The 19,626-nt window shown below is 39.1% G+C and overlaps 1 protein-coding gene and 1 long non-coding RNA gene across 3 annotated transcripts in view; one reads left to right on the plus strand and one right to left on the minus strand.

Annotated features, from left to right (window-relative positions):
• LOC144600088 (uncharacterized) overlaps positions 1 to 19,626 on the plus strand; it is a 48,597-nt gene that overhangs the window by 24,750 nt on the left and 4,221 nt on the right. For both annotated transcript variants that reach the window (XR_013548077.1, XR_013548076.1), the window contains exon 3: positions 11,719 to 11,803. This is a non-coding gene — a long non-coding RNA (uncharacterized LOC144600088). The remainder of the gene's footprint in view (positions 1 to 11,718; positions 11,804 to 19,626) is intronic.
• LOC144600087 (electrogenic sodium bicarbonate cotransporter 1-like) overlaps positions 1 to 19,626 on the minus strand; it is a 58,541-nt gene that overhangs the window by 3,441 nt on the left and 35,474 nt on the right. Inside the window, exons 15-20 of the mRNA XM_078411483.1 lie at positions 19,367 to 19,528; positions 12,544 to 12,722; positions 9,485 to 9,557; positions 9,306 to 9,374; positions 2,779 to 2,952; positions 667 to 810 (exon numbers count right to left, since the gene is read on the minus strand). Of these exons, the coding sequence (XP_078267609.1) occupies positions 667 to 810; positions 2,779 to 2,952; positions 9,306 to 9,374; positions 9,485 to 9,557; positions 12,544 to 12,722; positions 19,367 to 19,528 (801 nt within the window). The remainder of the gene's footprint in view (positions 1 to 666; positions 811 to 2,778; positions 2,953 to 9,305; positions 9,375 to 9,484; positions 9,558 to 12,543; positions 12,723 to 19,366; positions 19,529 to 19,626) is intronic.

A 19,626-nucleotide genomic window follows, 5' to 3' on the forward strand; every position in this document is an offset into this window, starting at 1 on the left:
AATTTCCAGCCAGATGAGATGCTTGACAATAGTGAGTTTATTAAATTCTAATAAATGTTTACTTATTTCTATGTTACGTTGTGAAATAAAAACTGCCATCCATGAATGATAAGCGAACATAATTGTTGAACATAATTGCAATGTTACAGCCTGTACATTTTTACACAAACAGATAAAATGTGTCCTACGGAGCATTTAGGGGAAAAGAATTACTTCTGAACATATTTTAAAATTTTAGTTCAGAAAATAAACAAATTTTCTGCAGGAACTGAGACACTTTCTACCTCCAGTTTACTTCTACAAATGATTACCTTGTGACTTTGCATGCAGTTAATCTGTTATTTTTGGATGGAATTGACTGATGCTGTGGCGCAAGATGATTTTAAATTGGTATAATCGTTCAAGGGTTTGTGCGTTGCCAGTACATAGCATGTGGCTTAACTGTACACATACCATTAAATAATTGAAATTATGTTCTAATCTCATGCTCAATACTCTTCAGAAGAGCTGACACTAAAATACATCTGTTGAAAGGAAATCATCACTCAGTTCAATTTCCACCTGTTCACAGAATGAGGGAATAAACTGCCACTAGGTGGCTGCAAAGGTCTCAAATTTCATATATGATATATTTCTGCATTTAAAAAAATTGAATAACATACTCACATCTTCACTCTCAATATCCTTCTCTGCCTTCTTTTCTTCCACTTCTTTTCTCTCTCTCTCAGGCATTACATCGTCAAGCCAGCTTAGGTCATGTCTACTAAAGATGCATTCCATGGCCTTCCGTACCCCAACCAAAGCCAGGAGCTGTCACCCATCCAATTTCCAACATAGTCATTTAAAAGAACTTGATTCAAAGTAGCAAACAACATTTTCATGCATTGAAGCAAACAATAAAAAGTATTTAGCAAGCGTACACCCATTAACATTAAATTAATGCTCACATATTTCTGCCACAGATTACACTGGCTCAGATTCTCCTGAGAAATGCCAGCAATCACACCTTGCATGTATCAGGAAGCATGGGATTCTCCCACGAGTCCCAACTTCATTGCAGTTGTTCAATATGTATTGCTTTCTTTGCTGCACCATTGGACTCTTCCATAATATTTGGTTTCATAGTATCTTTGATAAACAACATCTTTTTTTATGTGGACTGATTCTAAATGTGAATCACAGGTGAAATGGTGACAATTCACGAAGGTGAATCACTGGTGACAATTCATGAAGAGGAAAAATAAATACTCTCCCCCCACAGAACAACACTTCACCGCCTGAAATCAACTAAGCAAATTCACACAAGGCCTCCAAGACAAATATATTCTTGAAAGCCAATTAAGAGTGTAAAAGTAACATAGTTATTTGAATAATTAATTATTCTGATGGTTTTTGGTATTAACTCTGAGCATTCACCATTTCTATTCCTCTCATGATTTTAAGCCATATAGATCTAAGATCATCCCTCAGCCTCCTGCACCAAGGAATAAGATATTTGCCTGCTCAATCACTCTCTATAACTTATGGCCTTGAGTCCTGGCAACATCCTCATATATCTTCCAGCTTAATGGCATCCTTCCTGTTGCAGTGTGACCAAAACTGAATGCAATACTCCAAATGCGGCCTCTTGTACAACAGGGAATGTAACATCCCAAATTCTACTTTCCCAATTCCCTGCCTGATGATGGCCAATGTTCCAAAAGCCTCCTTCACCACCCTATCCACGTCCGACGCCACTTTCAGGGAAACTTATTTGCCTGATTAACAATTCTGATGGATATATTTTTCTGAAAAGTCCCATTCACAGTAAGTCACACAGCTGCGGGGATAATCAATAGCCAGTGTTCCCTGTGTGAATATCCAAACCTGAGGTACTATCAATCATTTACACCTATCCTGACACAGATACCCAGGAAAGACTCCAGGGATCAGTCTCTTTATAGTAACGAAATGTCTAGGCAGTAGGAATCATAATACACAGAGTAGTGGAGGCCTGGAACGTATTGCCAAGGATGGTGGTAGAGGCAGATATGATAGTGCCGTTTAAGAGGCTTTTAGATAGGCACATGGAAGTGCAGGAGGCAGAGGGATATGGATCATGTACAGGTAGATGAGATCAGTTTAATTTAGCACTATGTTTGGCACAAACATTGTGAGCCAAATGGCCATTCCTGCACTGTACTGTTCTATGGTCTATAATTAAATTGGACTTGGTCTGGTCATTGGTTGACAAAGGAACTCATCAAGCTTTGGAGACATTATACAGGATGGCTCTGACCTGAAATGTCACCTATCCATGTTCTCCAGAGGTGCTGTTTGACTCGCTGATTCATAAAGGTGGCACACCTGCACCGTTGAGGTGATTAGGGATGGATAGTGAATGCTGGTCTTTACTGTCCAAACTTTAGACATTAAAAAAATGTATCTGTTCCTCATCAATGGATAGTGCCCATTATAAGTTAACAGACAGTAAATGATAACTTTATTTAAAAAAAATATCATCCCAGTGGTCAAACACCATTTAAGGTTCTCTTGGCTAATTTCACAATCATCTTAAAAATTATTTTTTTGTGGGGAAAATATTCAACAAACTGCAGATGCTGGAAAGCTGAAACAAAAGCAGAAAAAGGTGGTAAAACTCAGTAGGTTTGAACTGAAACGTTGACCATTCCTTGTTCCACAGATGCTGGCTAACCTGCTGAGTTTCTCTTTATGATTTTATTATTACATGTTTATGATGAGCACATGTTTATGATAAATCCCTAAATTGAAACTTACCATAACTGGAAAGATGATTGCAGCATCTGTGGATTTCAGAACCCACAACACAACCAAACACAAGATCTGAATTAACGTGAATAGATGAATGCGGCGCAGTGGGACATGACGCAGGTATATTAGATCAGGCTGGTGATTTGGAGGGGTCAGTAGCAATTTCAGTCTGTCCATAAACTATCAAAAAAAGAGACAGGTAGCAGGGAATTAATATTGTGCTTACTTCCTCCATAGTACATCAGTGTGATTATCACTGCATAATTCAATCTTTATTGAGTCAGATTGTCCGATCCATAAGTACTTCTGCGTGTTTCTCCGAGAACGTACTTCTGCGAGATTCTTTCCTCACAACACTATTGAGAATTTCACTCATCAGAAATATATCGAAAAATATTACATAAACAGAGCCCAGAAATTGGTGAAAATTACCTTGTTGGTCAGTTCTACCGGTCACTCGTAATGTCATTTGGAGGCTATGTAAATTAAATGCTGGTGATATTACATCGTTATTATATACCTAAGTGCCTGCTTGGAGACAGGGGATATTTTCAATCTTAATGTCCTTACCAGGAAGGGGAAGCAATGCTGTCTTGTATTGTCCCATTGATATATTTTAGATCCACAAAAGTTAAAGGGCAAGTGTGCTGTTCGGTCAAGGATTTGCCCACATCACATCTAACATGATATGAGTGACTCATTTATGTATGCAAATTTCTAGGCTGGGAATTCAAACTTGTTTATCTCTTTAGACACTCCATGAAACTGTCTCCCACCAATCCAGTGAGGTGCAAAGCAGTGCACTATTTTGAAAGTGCATCAGTATGTTGAGATGACAGGTGGATTATTGGCCCGAGGGTGGCTAAAACACTACTATTAGGTCTCAAAGCTGTATTAGAGATTAAAAATGACAGAGCACAGAAGGTTCCTTTAAGCCACAGAAAACACAGAAAACACCATTTGGATAAGAAGGCCATTCTCAAATACTGTCTAAATCTTAAGTAGCACTAGCGACTATAAAGGAAATGAATGAAGTGAATATCATCATACTGATGACCAAATCCTGGCAATAGGTAAAGAAACTATATTTTCTTGCAAGGAAAGCATGCAACTAGTGTGTCATGTGAGTTGCAGTTTCAGTTTTGATGTTGCTTGCCACTATATACTGTATTCTTGAAAACAGAGTGAATCATGCAAGTCTGACATTTGCTGATCTTTTAAATGCAACGCTAGGCATGCTATGATTGGGGTAATTTTAAAGACCTTTCCACCATAATGCATTGTGATGCCACTGGCATTTGTGTGCTGTGCATTTGTGGACTTGATGCATGCACTTCATATACTAATGATAAAGGACTCTTAATCCATCAACTAGATCTTGCCTTCTCTTAGTAACAGTGTGAGTAGCTACTTTAGCAGTGGGTCATCTCTGTGATCTGCCCTCTTTGTCGTTGCTTTCATTAACGTAAATGGGAAATTCACCAACTGTCTCCAGGTCAGGGAATTACAGTTTACACTATACTCATGATATTGAGCCTCCAAACAGTTGGAAAATGTACAGATGTATGATATTTGCTGTGTTATTACAGGTAGATTGTGAAAGTCTTTAACACAGCATAAATCACAGCATAAATCTGCAAATGTTTAGATTGGAATGCTTTTGACTGTCTGTTTGCCATTCAATCAACATGTATCAACATTACCCCAAATAAGATCAAATTGATGGTGATTCTTGTGACTCCAAATAGAAAACATTATGTTTAGCAGGAGCCAGGTAGAACACAAAACAAATAATAGTTCCGTCTTCATTCCTTCCATCTGAGAAACAATAAGCTGGATTTTCCTCACACTGGTCAGTTCTCAGCAAACCAGGAATGTCACTACATGTGTATTGCCCACTCACATGAATCAGGGCAGTACTACCTATTATTCCTTTCCTGGGGCTCTGATTATGCTTTGAAAGTAGACTGAAAGTAATAGTACAGCTCATAACAATGTTGCCATGGTTGAGAAGAAACCAATTTCAGTGTCGCCAGTTAAAATTCAATTCCCTACAGCTGATACTGTCAGAATGGTTTAGGTACTGATAACTTTAAAAGGGGGGAGTAGACAGATAAGGTGTTCAAAATGAACAAGAGCTTACCGTTTTTATATGAAGATATTATCTGTTGAATTCCAATAGAAACCATATGACAAATTGGTTCGTGCATTGTGGAACTGTCAGTGCAAGCTCAGTACTGCAAGGACTAGCGAACAATTCAAAAAGCTCAACAAATTTTTGGAATTCTTAAAGTGAGATTTTAAATGCTTACTTGCCCAATTAAAACTGCCCCCTTTATTATGCCAGTTCCATTAAGAGTATGAATTACTCAGACTGCATGAATAGAATATTAATACCCTTTGAAGCAATTGTAATTCTGCAAATATGACAGCATTCACTTAAAATGGTCGGAAGGATCAAGTCCTTCTGCAGTTGTACAGGGCCCTAGTGAGACCGCACCTGGAGTACTGTGTGCTGTTTTGGTCTCCAAATTTGAGGAAGGATATTCTTGCTATTGACGGCGTGCAGCGTAGGTTTACTAGGTTAATTCCCGGAATGGCGGGACTGTCATATGTTGAAAGACTGGAGCGACTAGGTTTGTATACACTGGAATTTAGAAGGATGAGAGGGGATCTTATCGAAACGTATAAAATTATTAAGGGGTTGGACACGTTAGAGGCAGGAAACATGTTCCCAATGTTGGGGGAGTCCAGAACCAGGGGCCACAGTTTAAGAATAAGGGGTAGGCCATTTAGAACAGAGATGAGGAAAAACTTTTTTAGTCAGAGAGTTGTGAATCTGTGGAATTCTCTGCCTCAGAGGGCAGTGGAGGCCAATTCTCTGAATACATTCAAGAGAGAGCTAGGTAGAGCTCTTAAGGATAGCGGAGTCAGGGGGTATGGGGAGAAGGCAGGAACGGGGTACTGATTGAGAATGATCAGCCATGATCACATTGAATGGCGGTGCTGGCTCGAAGGGCCGAATGGCCTTCTCCTGCACCTATTTTCTATTGTCTATTGTCTATTGTCTAAGTCACAAAGAAAATGAAACCCCTGTAAATATGATTCTTTTCTCACGTGGAAAGTAAGTCATTGGTTTTCAGAATCCTCACTATCTGCAGACTAAATAAAAAGTGCAACCAAGATCAAAACAGATATGCAGGCAAAATAGGAATCATTATTTGAATCAATGAAAGGTTCCTCCTGTGGGCAGCATTTTCTCCAGAAACATCTGTTCAGTACTTTATTTGTACAGTAACAGTAGATTGGAACTTTACTATACAATTTTAAATAAACTAACTTGAAATAAAGGTAATCTCCACATCTTGCCTGATCTTTTGAGTATCCTTTGCATTTTCTTTTACCTAAACTCCTAAGAAAATATGGCTGCAATAATCTCAGATGTGATTTACATATGAATACAAAATATAGCCAGAGTTTCAAATGGGTGTTCTGGCCACCAATCAACAAGCATCCATTTACACTAAAAATACGCTTATCATATTTTAGTTTTTGTCACATATCCATAAATTCTCCCTAAATTGTACCAATCACTTAAATTCATGTGGCAATATGCAGTAGCAAATTATCTGTCAGCCCACATGCCTTTGAAATATGGGAGGAAACTGGAGCAACCAGATGAAATGCACTTGGTCATAGGGAAAAAGAGCAAATTCTATGCAGACAGCACCAGAGTTCATGACTATACCCAGGTCATCAGAGCTGTGAGGCAGCAGCTCTCTTATCTGTGTCACTCTGCTGCCCCAAGTAGTTAGTAGACATCCATTTTGCAGTTAACTAATGATACCAGAAATATAAAATCAAGCCTCAAGGAATACAAGAGTGGGCAGAGATGATGGATACATATAGGGATGGGAGAGAACAGGCAAATATCTTCTGGGCAATTAATTTATACATCCTGCTTGCAAACATTCTGCCAGTTGAATTTTTGTTTCTTACCTTCTAAACATTTGCTCGGGAGTTGTTGAGGAAGTGCAATTTTTTGCAGCTTCCTCCCCTAGTGGAAAACAGTAAGCCTTTGTTACATGAAACTGTATCCTAAAATAGAGTCCTCTCTAGAAGGGGACAATAAGGGGGGTTGAGGGGGGATGAGGGGAGGGGGGTTAAAGCGAGTTGAGGAGGGATGGAGTGGGTGAGGGGGAGGAGGGGGGAATAAGTGGGGTTGAGGGGGGATGTAGTGGGTGAGTGAGGGGAGTGGGGGAGGAGAGGGTGCTGGATCAATGTAGGAGAGGTTTCGGACCAATGAGGGGGAGGGGGCTGCTGAGACCACGAGCTGCCGCTAACTTTAATAGATGTGCTCCCCCTCCGCCGGGGGGACCGGCACCCGTCCCAGCGTGCCCCGCGCCTGACCTTCCTCCCATGGTGCAGCGCGGCAGCAGAGGGTCCAACAAGATGGCCGTCGCCGCCGTGCTACAGGAGAGGCTTTGGGTCCACGGCTTGCCCTGGCTGCAGCGCTGGTGGCACGGGGGGGGGGGGTGAGTGGCTCCCGCTCCCCTTCCCTGTGCCCCCCTTGCCCGCCCACGGCCCTGGGGGAAACTCCCCGTACGGAAACGGGCTTTGTCGGTTGGAGAGGGTTGCCAGGCCCCACAGGATCGTCAGTTGGGGGAGGGTTGTCCCAGGAGAGGCCCGCAGGAGAGATTTGGACCTAACTAAAAAAAATTAAATGTCAAAACGGTAGTCAGAGAAACCAAAGTACGTTGAATCAACGTGACACAAAACATCAAAGGGAATAGAAAATCAGATCAGTGAAAAGAGTAACACAGCAGTGGTCTGTGGAGGTCTAGGGTTTTACTGGACTGCATTGATTGAGTGGACTGCAATATGTTCAAGACCAGTTCATCCAGCCTGAATGAACATACAGCAATCGTCACCAGTTTTGTCAAAACACACGGCGGCATTGTGGTGCAGCGGTAGAGCTGCTGCCTTACAGCGCCAGAGACCTGGGTTCGACCGTGACTACGGGTGCTGTCTGTACAGAGTTTGCATGTTCTCCCGTGACCTGCGTGGGTTTTCTCCGAGATCTTCGGTTTCCTCCCACACTCAAAAGACGTACAGGTTTGTAGGTTAATTGGCTTGGTATGAATGTAAAATTGTCCCCAGTGTGTTTAGATATGATATGATACGATAAAACTTTATATATCACAGGAGGGAAATTGATCTGACAACAGTCATAAAACACAAGATGCATGAAACATGAAATTATAGTTGGCAATGTGCAAAGCTTTGGGGGGGGGGGGGTCAGTCTACCCCACGACAGAAGGGGGAGAAGTTGTACAGTTTGATAGCCACAGAGAAAAAGAATATTCTGTGGCCTTCTGTACTGCATTGTTGGTTGGTATCGTACGGTTAGTGTGCAGGAATCGCTGGTCGGTTCGGACTCGATGGGCCAAAGGGCCTGTTTCCGCGTTGTATCTCTAAAGCTAAAGCTAAAGGAATATTAGAAAAATTATTGAGACATAAGATTCTGAGGGGCTTGGCAGAATTAATGCTGAGAGAACATTTCACGAGTGGGGTTCTGAAGAAAGGTTATTGCACAAAGCCCATGAGAAAAAGTGCACAAAGTGACTAATCAAGAATTATAGCCTATAAATCTAACACTGAATTCTGCAGCCGTTCAATTTCAAGAAATATGCTTGCAAAGTCCCTGACTGCCTTTCCTTTATCCTGAATGCAATACATGTATCTGATCTTCCGACAATGCACACAATCTCTCGTCTCCCTGTAGATACAGAAACTATTCTGGTTTCTTTTAACCTTGGTAGGAAGGTAAATATTCACACATCACCATAAATATAAACTCCCTGCTTATAAACTCGCCATTTTATTTCTCCTATTGTTTTTGGAGCAGCACCATTTTCTTGACTGGATTTTTTTGTCATTCAATTACTAACAAAAATGTACAGAATCCACTAAAAGCCATACACATAGAAGAATTACGTCAGTCTGAAGAAGGGTCTCGACCCGAAACGTCACCCATTCCTTCTCTCCAGAGATTCTTCCTGTCCCGCTGAGTTACTCCAGCATTTTGCGTCTATCTTAGAAGAATTTAGTAACCTGATGGCTGTTTTAATCGAGTGGCACTGAAGTTTTCCAGTGCTCAGCCGACAAATATTCATCTAAGTTTTGTCTATCAGCAGAAAGTTGAAATTGTTATATCAACATTCAAACTGAGTGGCTAATTACGGTCCAAAATAGATAATAAAACCCACCTTTCTTATCCAAACAACTGCCCTTCTTACCCAAACAAGGGACTCTCCCTTTTGCTTTCCTTGCCTTCCCCCTTGAATGTGAAGTTGAACAGTCACCTCGGTTGTCACTTCACAGTCGTGTGGTGCTAAACCCCAAAGAAGAGCACTGTACAAAACCAGAACATTTCCAAATTCATTACAAAAGGTCAGCATAAGGTTTAGTTACATTATTTCCTTTAAGGCAACAGCTAATAATGTTTGGAAACTAAATATACATTTGCTTACCTGAACACTGCTGAGTGCCGACACTCCCATGTACATAAAGATTCCATACAGTACTGGCATTGGCACATACTGAGTAAGGAGAAACATATATTTAGTTCTCAATTATTTGTAAAGCTTTCACCAGCAGTAAGTAATTTAAATCTGTAATTAAAGTATCAGGGGTATGTAATTAATGATACCTTCAGAATTGGAGCCAGAAGGAGGGATAAACCAATGAGAATAAAAATAACCAGTCCAGTCACTCTCTGTTCCCTGCAAAACATATCAAGTAGTAAAGAATTAAAGAATACATTTAATTTTAATGGCAAATAGGAACAACTTCCTAATCCCTGGAGTAGATCCATCTAGATGTAAAACTGCAGTGCAATGATAAGACAAAATAGTTAATGCTATCCAAAATACGGTTGCCTAGAAGTTGGATTGTGCAGCACGTTTTGGGGTGAAAAGTAAGTGGCAAACAATTTTTGCACATACTCTCCTTATCCACTGGTACACATTGAGCCCTATAGAAATTCAAGTTATCTGCTTCTTGTTACCGAAGAAATTAAGCAAAGAACATCTTTTGAAGGTTCTTTGCTAAATTGGTTGCAGACTGATGACAACATTCAGTGTTCTCAGACAAAAATAAGTGAATGCAGTGGGCTTCAAGGGGATCAACTGCACGACCAGCAACGGTGCATGTGAAGAGAATTAACAACATATGGAGGCAGGAGGAAGATGCCTCACCCTATGCAAACTGTCCTTTCCTGATTACCACCTCCCAGCCAAGACCCTCAGTCATCATTAACTACATTTTAGAGACTGAAGGAACTGCAGATACTGCTTTACAAAAAAAGACAGTGCTGGAATAAGAAGGGTCCTGACCTGAAACATCACCGATGCATAACCTATGTCATCTTCTCCCCATGATTCCAGGCTGCATTGAGAATCATGAATGGTTTCACTGCCATGTTTTCAGAGAGGACAATAAGTCAATTTGATTAAATAGCCTGCTGAACAAATACTTCATCTGATTAAGATGCAAGATCGTTGGCCAAGTTTCCATTCACCTTGACATGTCTGCAGCTGCTGACTTGCTCAACAATACATTGCCCACTTTTCAATGACCTCCTTTCCATGAAAATTATGACAGCTCATCCTGCTGCTCCCTCATCTCTGCTCTGTCAAGTCCAGGTCATGCAAATTTGTATGGATATGACCGACACCTATTTTAGCTGTTGACGACCATACAAAATACTTTGTGAGTCCTGTAGTCATCTGCAAAATGTTCATCTGGGGATTCAAGTAAATATTTGCTTTCATATTTTAGGGATTTAAGAACCATATTATTAAATCTCTATCCTTCCATTTCCTTCATCATTTTTAACTAAGTACAAGAAGTGCATAGACATTGCTTCGAAGATTGAGACTATTTGGTTATTGGCCTCGGCATTTCCTAGCATTCCCCTAGCCCAGCAGACCTAACATCTAGGGTTCCTGCTAGTCCAAGTTCTGAATGTGAACATTCTCTCCTACCTCCTCTCAAGCTCTCTTCAAACATTATATCTTTGAGGTCTAGATTCTGTTTCCTTGACCCTGTTACAATCTGATAACACAACTTCCCTCCCAGGCCGCATGACAGTTGATATTACTAATGTTTCTCTCACCATGAAAACCATCCTCAACACTTTGATATCTGCAGCCATCACCCCTTTTCTCAAAGTAAATCATGTCTGCCGTGCTGTATGTTCTGTAAATTCCCAACTTACATTAAGTTCTGCACTCCCATGTTCTTGCTGTTCTACATTATATACTGATTAAGCTAAGCCTTGATTTTAAAATTACCATCTTCATGTTCAAAACCTAATTCCCTCACTCCACACAATCTCTATAATTTTGTCCAGCACTACTACCCTTTGAAATTTATGCACTCCTCCAATTCTATCCTCATGATTATTCTAAATTTAATTGCATCAAATTGCAAGTCTATACATTTTGAAATTTCCTTCCTAAACCTCCCTATTTTTTTGCTTCCCTTTCCTTCTTAAGGATTTTATGTGAAACCTACCTCGTTTGACAAGATTTTTGTGAGCTATCCTGATATTTCCTTCAGAGATATAGTTTTATATCTTAATTTTTAATTTTTCTTGGATAACACTTTTGTAAGGGGCGTTGGAATATTTTATCATATTAGAAGTCGGGTATAAATACAAGTAATTACAAGTTAACAAATAAAAAATTAGACGGGTACATGGATAAGACAGGTTTGGAGGGATATGGGCCATGCACAGGCAGGTGGGACATGTTGGCCAGTGTGGGCAAGTTGGGCCGAATGCCCTGTTTCCACGCTATTCAACTCTATGACTCTCTATAACAAAGGTCTTTGTTGTTTCTATGCTGTAACTTCCTTTCTTTTCTCATTTTTCTCCTGTAGTTGATGATTTGATACCATTCCACAGAACATAGAACTGTTCTGAGAGTTCATCCAGCTGAGCATGCTTTACATGCGGGCCGATACAGTAAGTGTTATCAAATGCTTCTATTTTGGAAAATCTTAATGGCCATTACCAATCCTGTCTTCAGTTTATAAACAATTCTTCAAAAGAAGCAAACGTGACAGTCAACAAAAGAATATGTTACTTGTCAAAATATCCAATAACCAACTTTCTGAAAACTAATTAAATTTCATATTTTTTCTGTATTGTGTCATTTTATTTATCTTCTTGTATCTTTTTGTTTCTGAACATCTATCCTAGTTGTTTTAGTTTGTAGATGTTGAGCTGTCAATCTATATAAGGTACAACAATTTAACTTTGTCTTAACCTTATCTATTGGCCGATCAACAAATTACTTTTGATCTTCAAAGACAATTGGAAAACATAATGCAGATTCAACATATTTATCAATAATCATTTCTTTAAAGAAAATATGTATTAAATTGTTAAATCTGCTGCATAAGCAAATCTGAATCAAGACAATAATTTCAATTCATAAGAGCCCAGATATACTAAGGGAAATAACTGTACCATAAAACAAGAACAATAGCTGGAAAAAAGCTTGAGGTAAAATTTCAACTAGTCTAAAATTCCAGGTATAACCTACAATTCAGGAAGGTGTTGCACATGAATATGATAAATTCATAATACAAAAAACATAAATTCCTTCATACAGTACATGAATTCATTTGAAGACATGTACAATTATATATATATATATTCCATAATTCTATATTAAATCCTCAGAATGTTGATCGACATACCTCACTCCCATAAATGTGGGTTCTACACCAGGGGCAGATTTTTCAGTCTCCATTTTCAAGCTCTCTATGTGCGCAAGGGATATTACAGTTGCAGACACGTACCAGGGCAGAGCCATGAATGAAGTAGGGATCAAAAGGAGAGCTATCCAGAACAGGTCTAGGTGAAAGCCAGCACCTTTCTGTGGGGTAATTGGCACAGTTTGAATTGGCAAAAAGAAAGACATGCTAAGAATTAAACCCGTCCAAAATATTTTACCAGAGTGCTTATCTTCACTCCCATATCTTCAAAACATAAGCTAAAATCTTCTGTCAGAGCAGGACAGTGATTCAGTTTGCAATAATATAAAATAAAATTGTTGCCATCAAGGTAATCCTTTGAATTTTCTGTTAATTTATCATGTGTAGGATTATCACTGTTCCATGAAAAGCTGTTTTGTTCACTTTGATTATATATTCTCTCAATTTCAATAGAATTAATTATCAGAGAAGCCTCAATGATATGGGGTTCATTTTATGAAACCCTATTCAGACAAGTCTTATTTGCTAGCTTAATAAACCAAAGTGTATCAAATAAGTATTTTTTCTGTATTGCAGCAGACAATTGATTTGTCTGTAATCTCATAACCAGATTACTGAAGCATAATAAAAAATGCGGTCCATCATTGTTAAATTTTAAAAATGGATAAATTATAAATGGTAACATAATTATTATTACAATAGGTTACTCGAGGAATTAAATGATAACTTAAAATATTATTTTATTTTTCTGTACTACATATTTTTGCTGCATTCTCCCTCTTTTCATAAAAACCGTTGTAACTTGCTAAGGTAAAACTTGATCATTTATTTCTACTTATTCCTCTTCCAAATTATATTTTTTCATGTGTATATCTAGATCATTGACATTAGTAAGATGTTTAATCATATCACACATTATAGCCTAACTTGAATCTACCTTCACACTATATTCACACTTCTCCACTATCAGATTATAAAAAAAACTTCAAGGATGGTAACCTCTAGGGTTTTTCCAAGTGGCAGGCACTGAACAGTTTAATAGAGCATTGATCAATAAGTATTATGTCTGGTTACAGAAGGACTTGGCTTCCGTACCTACATTTAGAATGGTGTCCAGAACAAGAGAGGCGATAACACAAAACAATTATGTAAATAGTTTATTACATATAAAAACTGTCTAAAATATGGAGCCATAAAGAGATGAAAAGATGTCAAGCCAAAGAATGAGAAATTTAGAGACAATCAAACCCTACTGTAGTGGAGCTGAAAAAGTAGGGGATTGTATGGATGGAGCATCAGGTCTAAGAACTAAAGGCAAACGCCAATGGTGGGAAAAGGAAGGATACACAAAAGGCCAAGGTCACAGAGAATATCTGTAATGTCTGTTCTTCTGAGTGAAATAGGTGCTGAGTGAGTTCATTAAAAGGTATTCTATGCAGACATTGGCAGATTTATGGCATACCACCCCAGATATTATTTTGAAACTGAAAGTAAGCACAGTGGTGTGGAGAATAACCAGATCATGACTTTAAGCAGCATGCAACACTGATGTTTTCAACACAGCTATTTTGGAAAGCATTGTTCCAACTAACAGCCTCTGAACAACGTGAAGCAATCTGCACTATTTAAAGAGATCAGCAATTATCACAGGTTAAATGGCATTTGATTTTGACTGACATCTCGACCCGAAACATCACCCATTCCTTCTCTCCAGAGATGCTGCCTGTCCGGCTGAGTTACTCCAGCTCAACTCCATCCAAGGACCCAAACAGTCTTTCCAGGTGAGACAGAGGTTCACCTGCACCTCCTCCAACCTCATCTATTGCATCCACTGCTCTAGATGTGAACTTATTTACATCGGCGAAACCAAACGCAGGCTCGGCGATCGTTTCGCTCAACACCTTCACTCAGTCCGCCTCAACCAACCTGATCTCCCGGTGGCTGAGCACTTCAACTCCCCCTCCCACTCCCAGTCTGACCTTTCTGTCATGGGCCTCCACCAGTGCCATAGTGAGGCCCACCGGAAATTGGAGGAACAGCACCTCATATTTCGCTTGGGCAGCTTGCAGCCCAGCGGTATGAACACTGATTTCTCCAACTTTAGATAGTTCCTCTGTCCCTCTCTTCCCCTCCCCCTTCCCAGTTCTCCCTCTATCTTCCTGTTTCCACCTATATCCTTCCTTTATCCCGCCCACCTGACATCAGTCTGAAGAAGGGACTTGACCCGAAACGTCACCCATTCCTTCTCTCCTGAGATGCTGCCTGACCTGCTGAGTTACTCCAGCATTTTGTGAAATAAATACCTTCGATTTGTACCAGCATCTGCAGTTATTTTCTTACACTCCAATAGTAAGACTATTCAAAAAATCATAGAATTGTCTGCATTGAACTTAGTACAAACTGGAGGTTATTTGAAAATGGCATGCTAAAATTAGTTTCAGGTTGAAATCAGACAATGTTGAAATATTAAAATCTCTCATTTATGCTGCCTGACCTGCTGAGTATTTCCAATATTTTTTTGATATTTAGTTTGATAAATGATTTGATCATGGCCTCAAAATGTCTGATTGCTAAAGCCCTCCTTTCATGCTGAAGTAGGAACAAATTCCTGAGGAATGTAAGCTTTCCCACATAATGCTTCCATCTGCTTACACAGTGCTTTGTGATAACCACATGTTTAGCCTGAGATGTACTGCAATTGAAAGGATGTAATTTCTTCACTGTCCAGTTTGCCAATTTCCTTGTATTCAGCACCATCTGCATTTGAAACATGACAACAAACCAGTTTGTCGCCGCTTGACAATGAGACTATACTGTATGTTGGCAACTTAGTTCATGATTCCAGTGTGCAACTTGCACATACACAAACAGCATGCATACAATAAAGAACATACCATCATATTCAATTTTGTAAAACACACCATTCGCACGCTGATACAATTGTCAGGGTTACTCTGGGGAAGCTCTAAAATACTCAGTCTGAAGAAGAATCTCGACCCGAAACGTCACCCATTCCTTCTCTCCAGAGATGCTGCCTGACCCACTGAGTTACTCCAGCATTTTGTGTCTACCTCTAAAATACTCAGTAGAACAGGCATGAAAGTTTGTGCTGTTGCTGCATGTTGCTTAATCTGATTATTAAGGGATCAAATGCTGGATGGCAAGAGGTTGAGAAACAGGAACAAAAAGAAGCAGAGCAGAGGAAGGAGAAGGGATGATACATCTCAGACAGATCCTTCTGCCTTTGTAGAATTTATCAAAAGATCCATTCAGGTGCAGAGGAGATTCACCAGGATGTTGCCTGAATTTGGAGGATATGATCTGGGGAGAAATTGGATAGGCTGGGCTTGTTTTCCCTAGAGTAAAGGAACATAATGGATGACCTTATATGTATAAGATTATAAGGGGCAGAGAGATTTTTTTCCCCTTTGCTAGAGGTATTAAAAGCAAAGGGCATAGTTTTAGGATGAAAGGAAGAAGTTTTAAAGGGGATCTTTTTACACAGGGAGTGATCGATTTCTGGAATGCTCTTCCAGAAGAGGTGGTGGGATCAGATACATTTACTATGACAGACCCTTACAATGCAAGGCTAGGAAGAATATAGTTATAATGAAGGCAAATAGGATTTGTATGGATGGGCAAAAAGCTTAGAATTGATGTGGAAGACAGAAGGACATGTTTCCATGCTGTACAATTCGATGAACTGATTTGACTGCCATAAAATAACTGCAATCCCAAATCCATAAATGGACCCATATTATACTTTCCTATTGATTAATTACTGACCACAATGTCGAAACAAAACATTCCTAACAGATTTATAAATCAATGTGCTTCCTTTTATCACAGAAGCAACAATGACTCACACTTTGTCCCTTTCCTTGGCTTTGCGCTCCTGTGCATGGTGGCAAGAAGAGTGGGTTTGGATGCGCTCCTATGCAGTGCTGCTAGAAGAAAGGGTTTGGATGTATGCTCCTATTCAGTGCTGGTAATGAGTACGTTATGATGGACTTGGGGAATGGCATTGAACAGCTCTGGGCCTGCACTGCATAGGCAAAGTGTATTCCTCATAAACGAGTTGTGCACCATGGCTGCAACATGTGTTGGGTTGTGTATGGTAACGTATTCTGACATGGGAAGCTCTGAAGAATGACATGCATTGGGAGAGACAGAGGTCCAAGAGTTTCCAGCAGTACACTGCAGGAGATGCAGAGATGTGCTTTATTCAAAGGGGTCCAAGTGACATAGAGTACAGAACAGTACAGCACATGAACAGGCCCTTTGGCCCACAATGTCTGTGTCGAACAAGATGCCAAGAGCATTTCTTATCCACATCACTCCATTTCCTGCATATCCATATGCTTATCCAAAAGTCCCTTAAAAGCAACTATCGTATCTGCTTCAACCTCTAACAGCACTTTCCAGGTACTTATCACCCTCTGTATAAAAAAAATGGCACTGACCATCTCCTTTAAGCTTTGCCCCTCTCACCTTAAAGCTATGCCCTCTAGTATTTGAATTTGAAAACAAGTGAATTATATTAAAAAGTAAAGCTTTAAGAGATTAAAAGAGGTCACAATTTCTCAAGAATGAAAGAAAAAGTCGAATTGTGGATGATGAAAGTGTCAAATGTATTCAATGTGGCCAGGAGTTTCCTTGTATCTGCCCACTCTGAAGCATCATAATCTGGTCCATATTTTGCATCTACTTTTGCAAACATTGGTGGAAATGATAACATTTATTCATAGAAGAGTTTATGGAAGAATCAATAAATAGACACATGGAGCAACTTATTGCGAAGAAAGGACAAGTTAAATATCCCGATGGGATATTCCCCAGATGATCAAAAAAAAGTTTACATTTGGGGAAATGCTCTAGTTGTAATTTATGAATCCATGTAAAGCAGAGAATTTGTGATTTGTTTCTACTATAACAGTAATAGATTCAATATGGTTGTTCAAGAAAGGGCAGAAAGATAAGCTATGTACTATAGTAGGTACAGTATAGTTAAACTTTTAAAGTCATAATTTGAGTTTAGTAGGTAAACATGTAGAAACTCATGAAGATATCACACAAAAGGCTTTTTAGGTTTTTACAGTCATCTGGTCTAAGAAAATTAAACTGAATGAATAAAAAGCTAGTTGAATATGAATTTAAATATTAGGATGTCACTAATCATTCAGAGAGAGCCAATGCATGTGTAGCTGATCAGAATGAGTTTTGGGCAAAAAGGTTGTGAAATATTGTTGAAAATATATTTAATATAATTAAATAAATTTAGTTAAAATATGTTGAGAAAAAAGACAAGGCTTGAAAGTAGCCACATTTTCTGAAAGTATATGCCAATTGAATATGCCAATTGCGAAAAAAGGTTTTCACTGTACCTCGGGACACATGACAATAAACTAAAGTAAACCAAATTAAACCAATTGATATCTAGGTTTTAAAAGCAGAAATGTAGAATATGACAGTACAGGAATGATGATGAATTTTTCCAAATCATTGCTTCAATCTCTGTTAAAATACCACATAATGTTGAACTTCCCAATGCATAAAATACATTAAAATCAAAGAGGACATTCAACATTAAATAACTATTAATACTGGATACATAAAAACATTTCAGAACCTTTAAGTGCATTTTATTCAGTCGATTCAGGTTGGCCAATGAATATTTTGTATACAGATCCAACACTCGAAAACTCTTTGTCAATGGGTTTGTGCAAAGGAATTAATCTTAATGTGAAGCCTGATCTGAAATATTGTGGTGAGGATCAGATGCCAGGGAAATTAGATTAATGGTTGGAGAAATGAGTTAGACTTATTGGGTAATCATTGGAGAGGTAGTAGGTTTGATGACATAGATAGCATTTGCCTAGGTAGGACAGGATTGCTAGTCAGAGATTGGATTTGGTTTTTCAAAACTATTTTTGCTGGTTGAGTGGTTATATTGATGTGGAAAGATAACAAAATCATGAGTTGCTAGGGTGGAGTTGAGGTTGTGATATGTGGTCACAAAGATGCAGTGTACAATCAATGGTTAGGGCAGGGGTTGTTACGTTGGCAGATCAGTTTCACAGAGGGTGAGTAAGGCAAGGCTTGCGAGACTGAGGTGGGATTGGGAGAGAGGGTTGCTCTGGGGTAGCAAGCCAGGTAAAAATCTAGCTCAAGAAGTTCCCATCAGTTTAGAACCTCTAGGCTTCTTTTAAACCATGTTGATGACTTCATAAGCACAGTGTAAACTAGCTCATGCATGAGTGGCCTGCATGGGGTTATTCTTGGATGTTTGAAAATAAATAAAGTATGTGTCCCCAAGGAGGCATTAAATGCCAGTGGGCACCAGTGTATGTGTCCATGGACTTGTGCGCTTTAGAGCATCAATCTCGTGGAGGAATCAGAGTAGAAAATGCATACATTGCAATTCACAGACTGCACAGTCCCTATTTTCTATATCATTTCATTCTTCATTGAAGTTTGGCTGGTGCTTTGCCATATGTTGCTAGGATTATCAGGTGGTGGTAGTTAGATTATGATTTGATTGCTCTCCAAAAGAGTGCATGGAGACATATTGGTTGAATGGTCTCCTTCTTTGCTTAAACTACAATTGTAATGCATAAATTGCTGTACATTAAGAATGCAGAAATTATAAATTGCCAACTTATGTCAAATTATTTTGAAATAAAGTGAGAACTATCTCATGTTCTATTTTTGCAATTGAGACATTTGAAAGAAATCATCTTGCAAAGATTTAACTCATGCAGTGGTTAAACATTCTTTAAAAGTTAGAGGCAAATGAACAGCCTACCTTGAGTTTATGTTCTTTGCGGTTCAGGATGACTGCAGTAATCTGCTGATCCATAAACATGAGTATCGTGACAAGTAAAGCAGGCACAATCGCAATGAGACAGATCCACCATTCATTCGCACCAAATGGATACACAAACCACCCTCTGTTTGGATTTGTTGGCTTTAATTAAAAAAAGGACCTACATGTAATTGCACTTGTAAAAATCAAGACATAAAAATGTACTTCTAATTAGGGTTAATTGTAACACAAAGAATTAT

The sequence above is a fragment of the Rhinoraja longicauda genome, chromosome 14, assembly GCF_053455715.1.
Source record: "Rhinoraja longicauda isolate Sanriku21f chromosome 14, sRhiLon1.1, whole genome shotgun sequence".
In the NCBI taxonomy this organism is placed as follows: domain Eukaryota; kingdom Metazoa; phylum Chordata; class Chondrichthyes; order Rajiformes; family Arhynchobatidae; genus Rhinoraja; species Rhinoraja longicauda.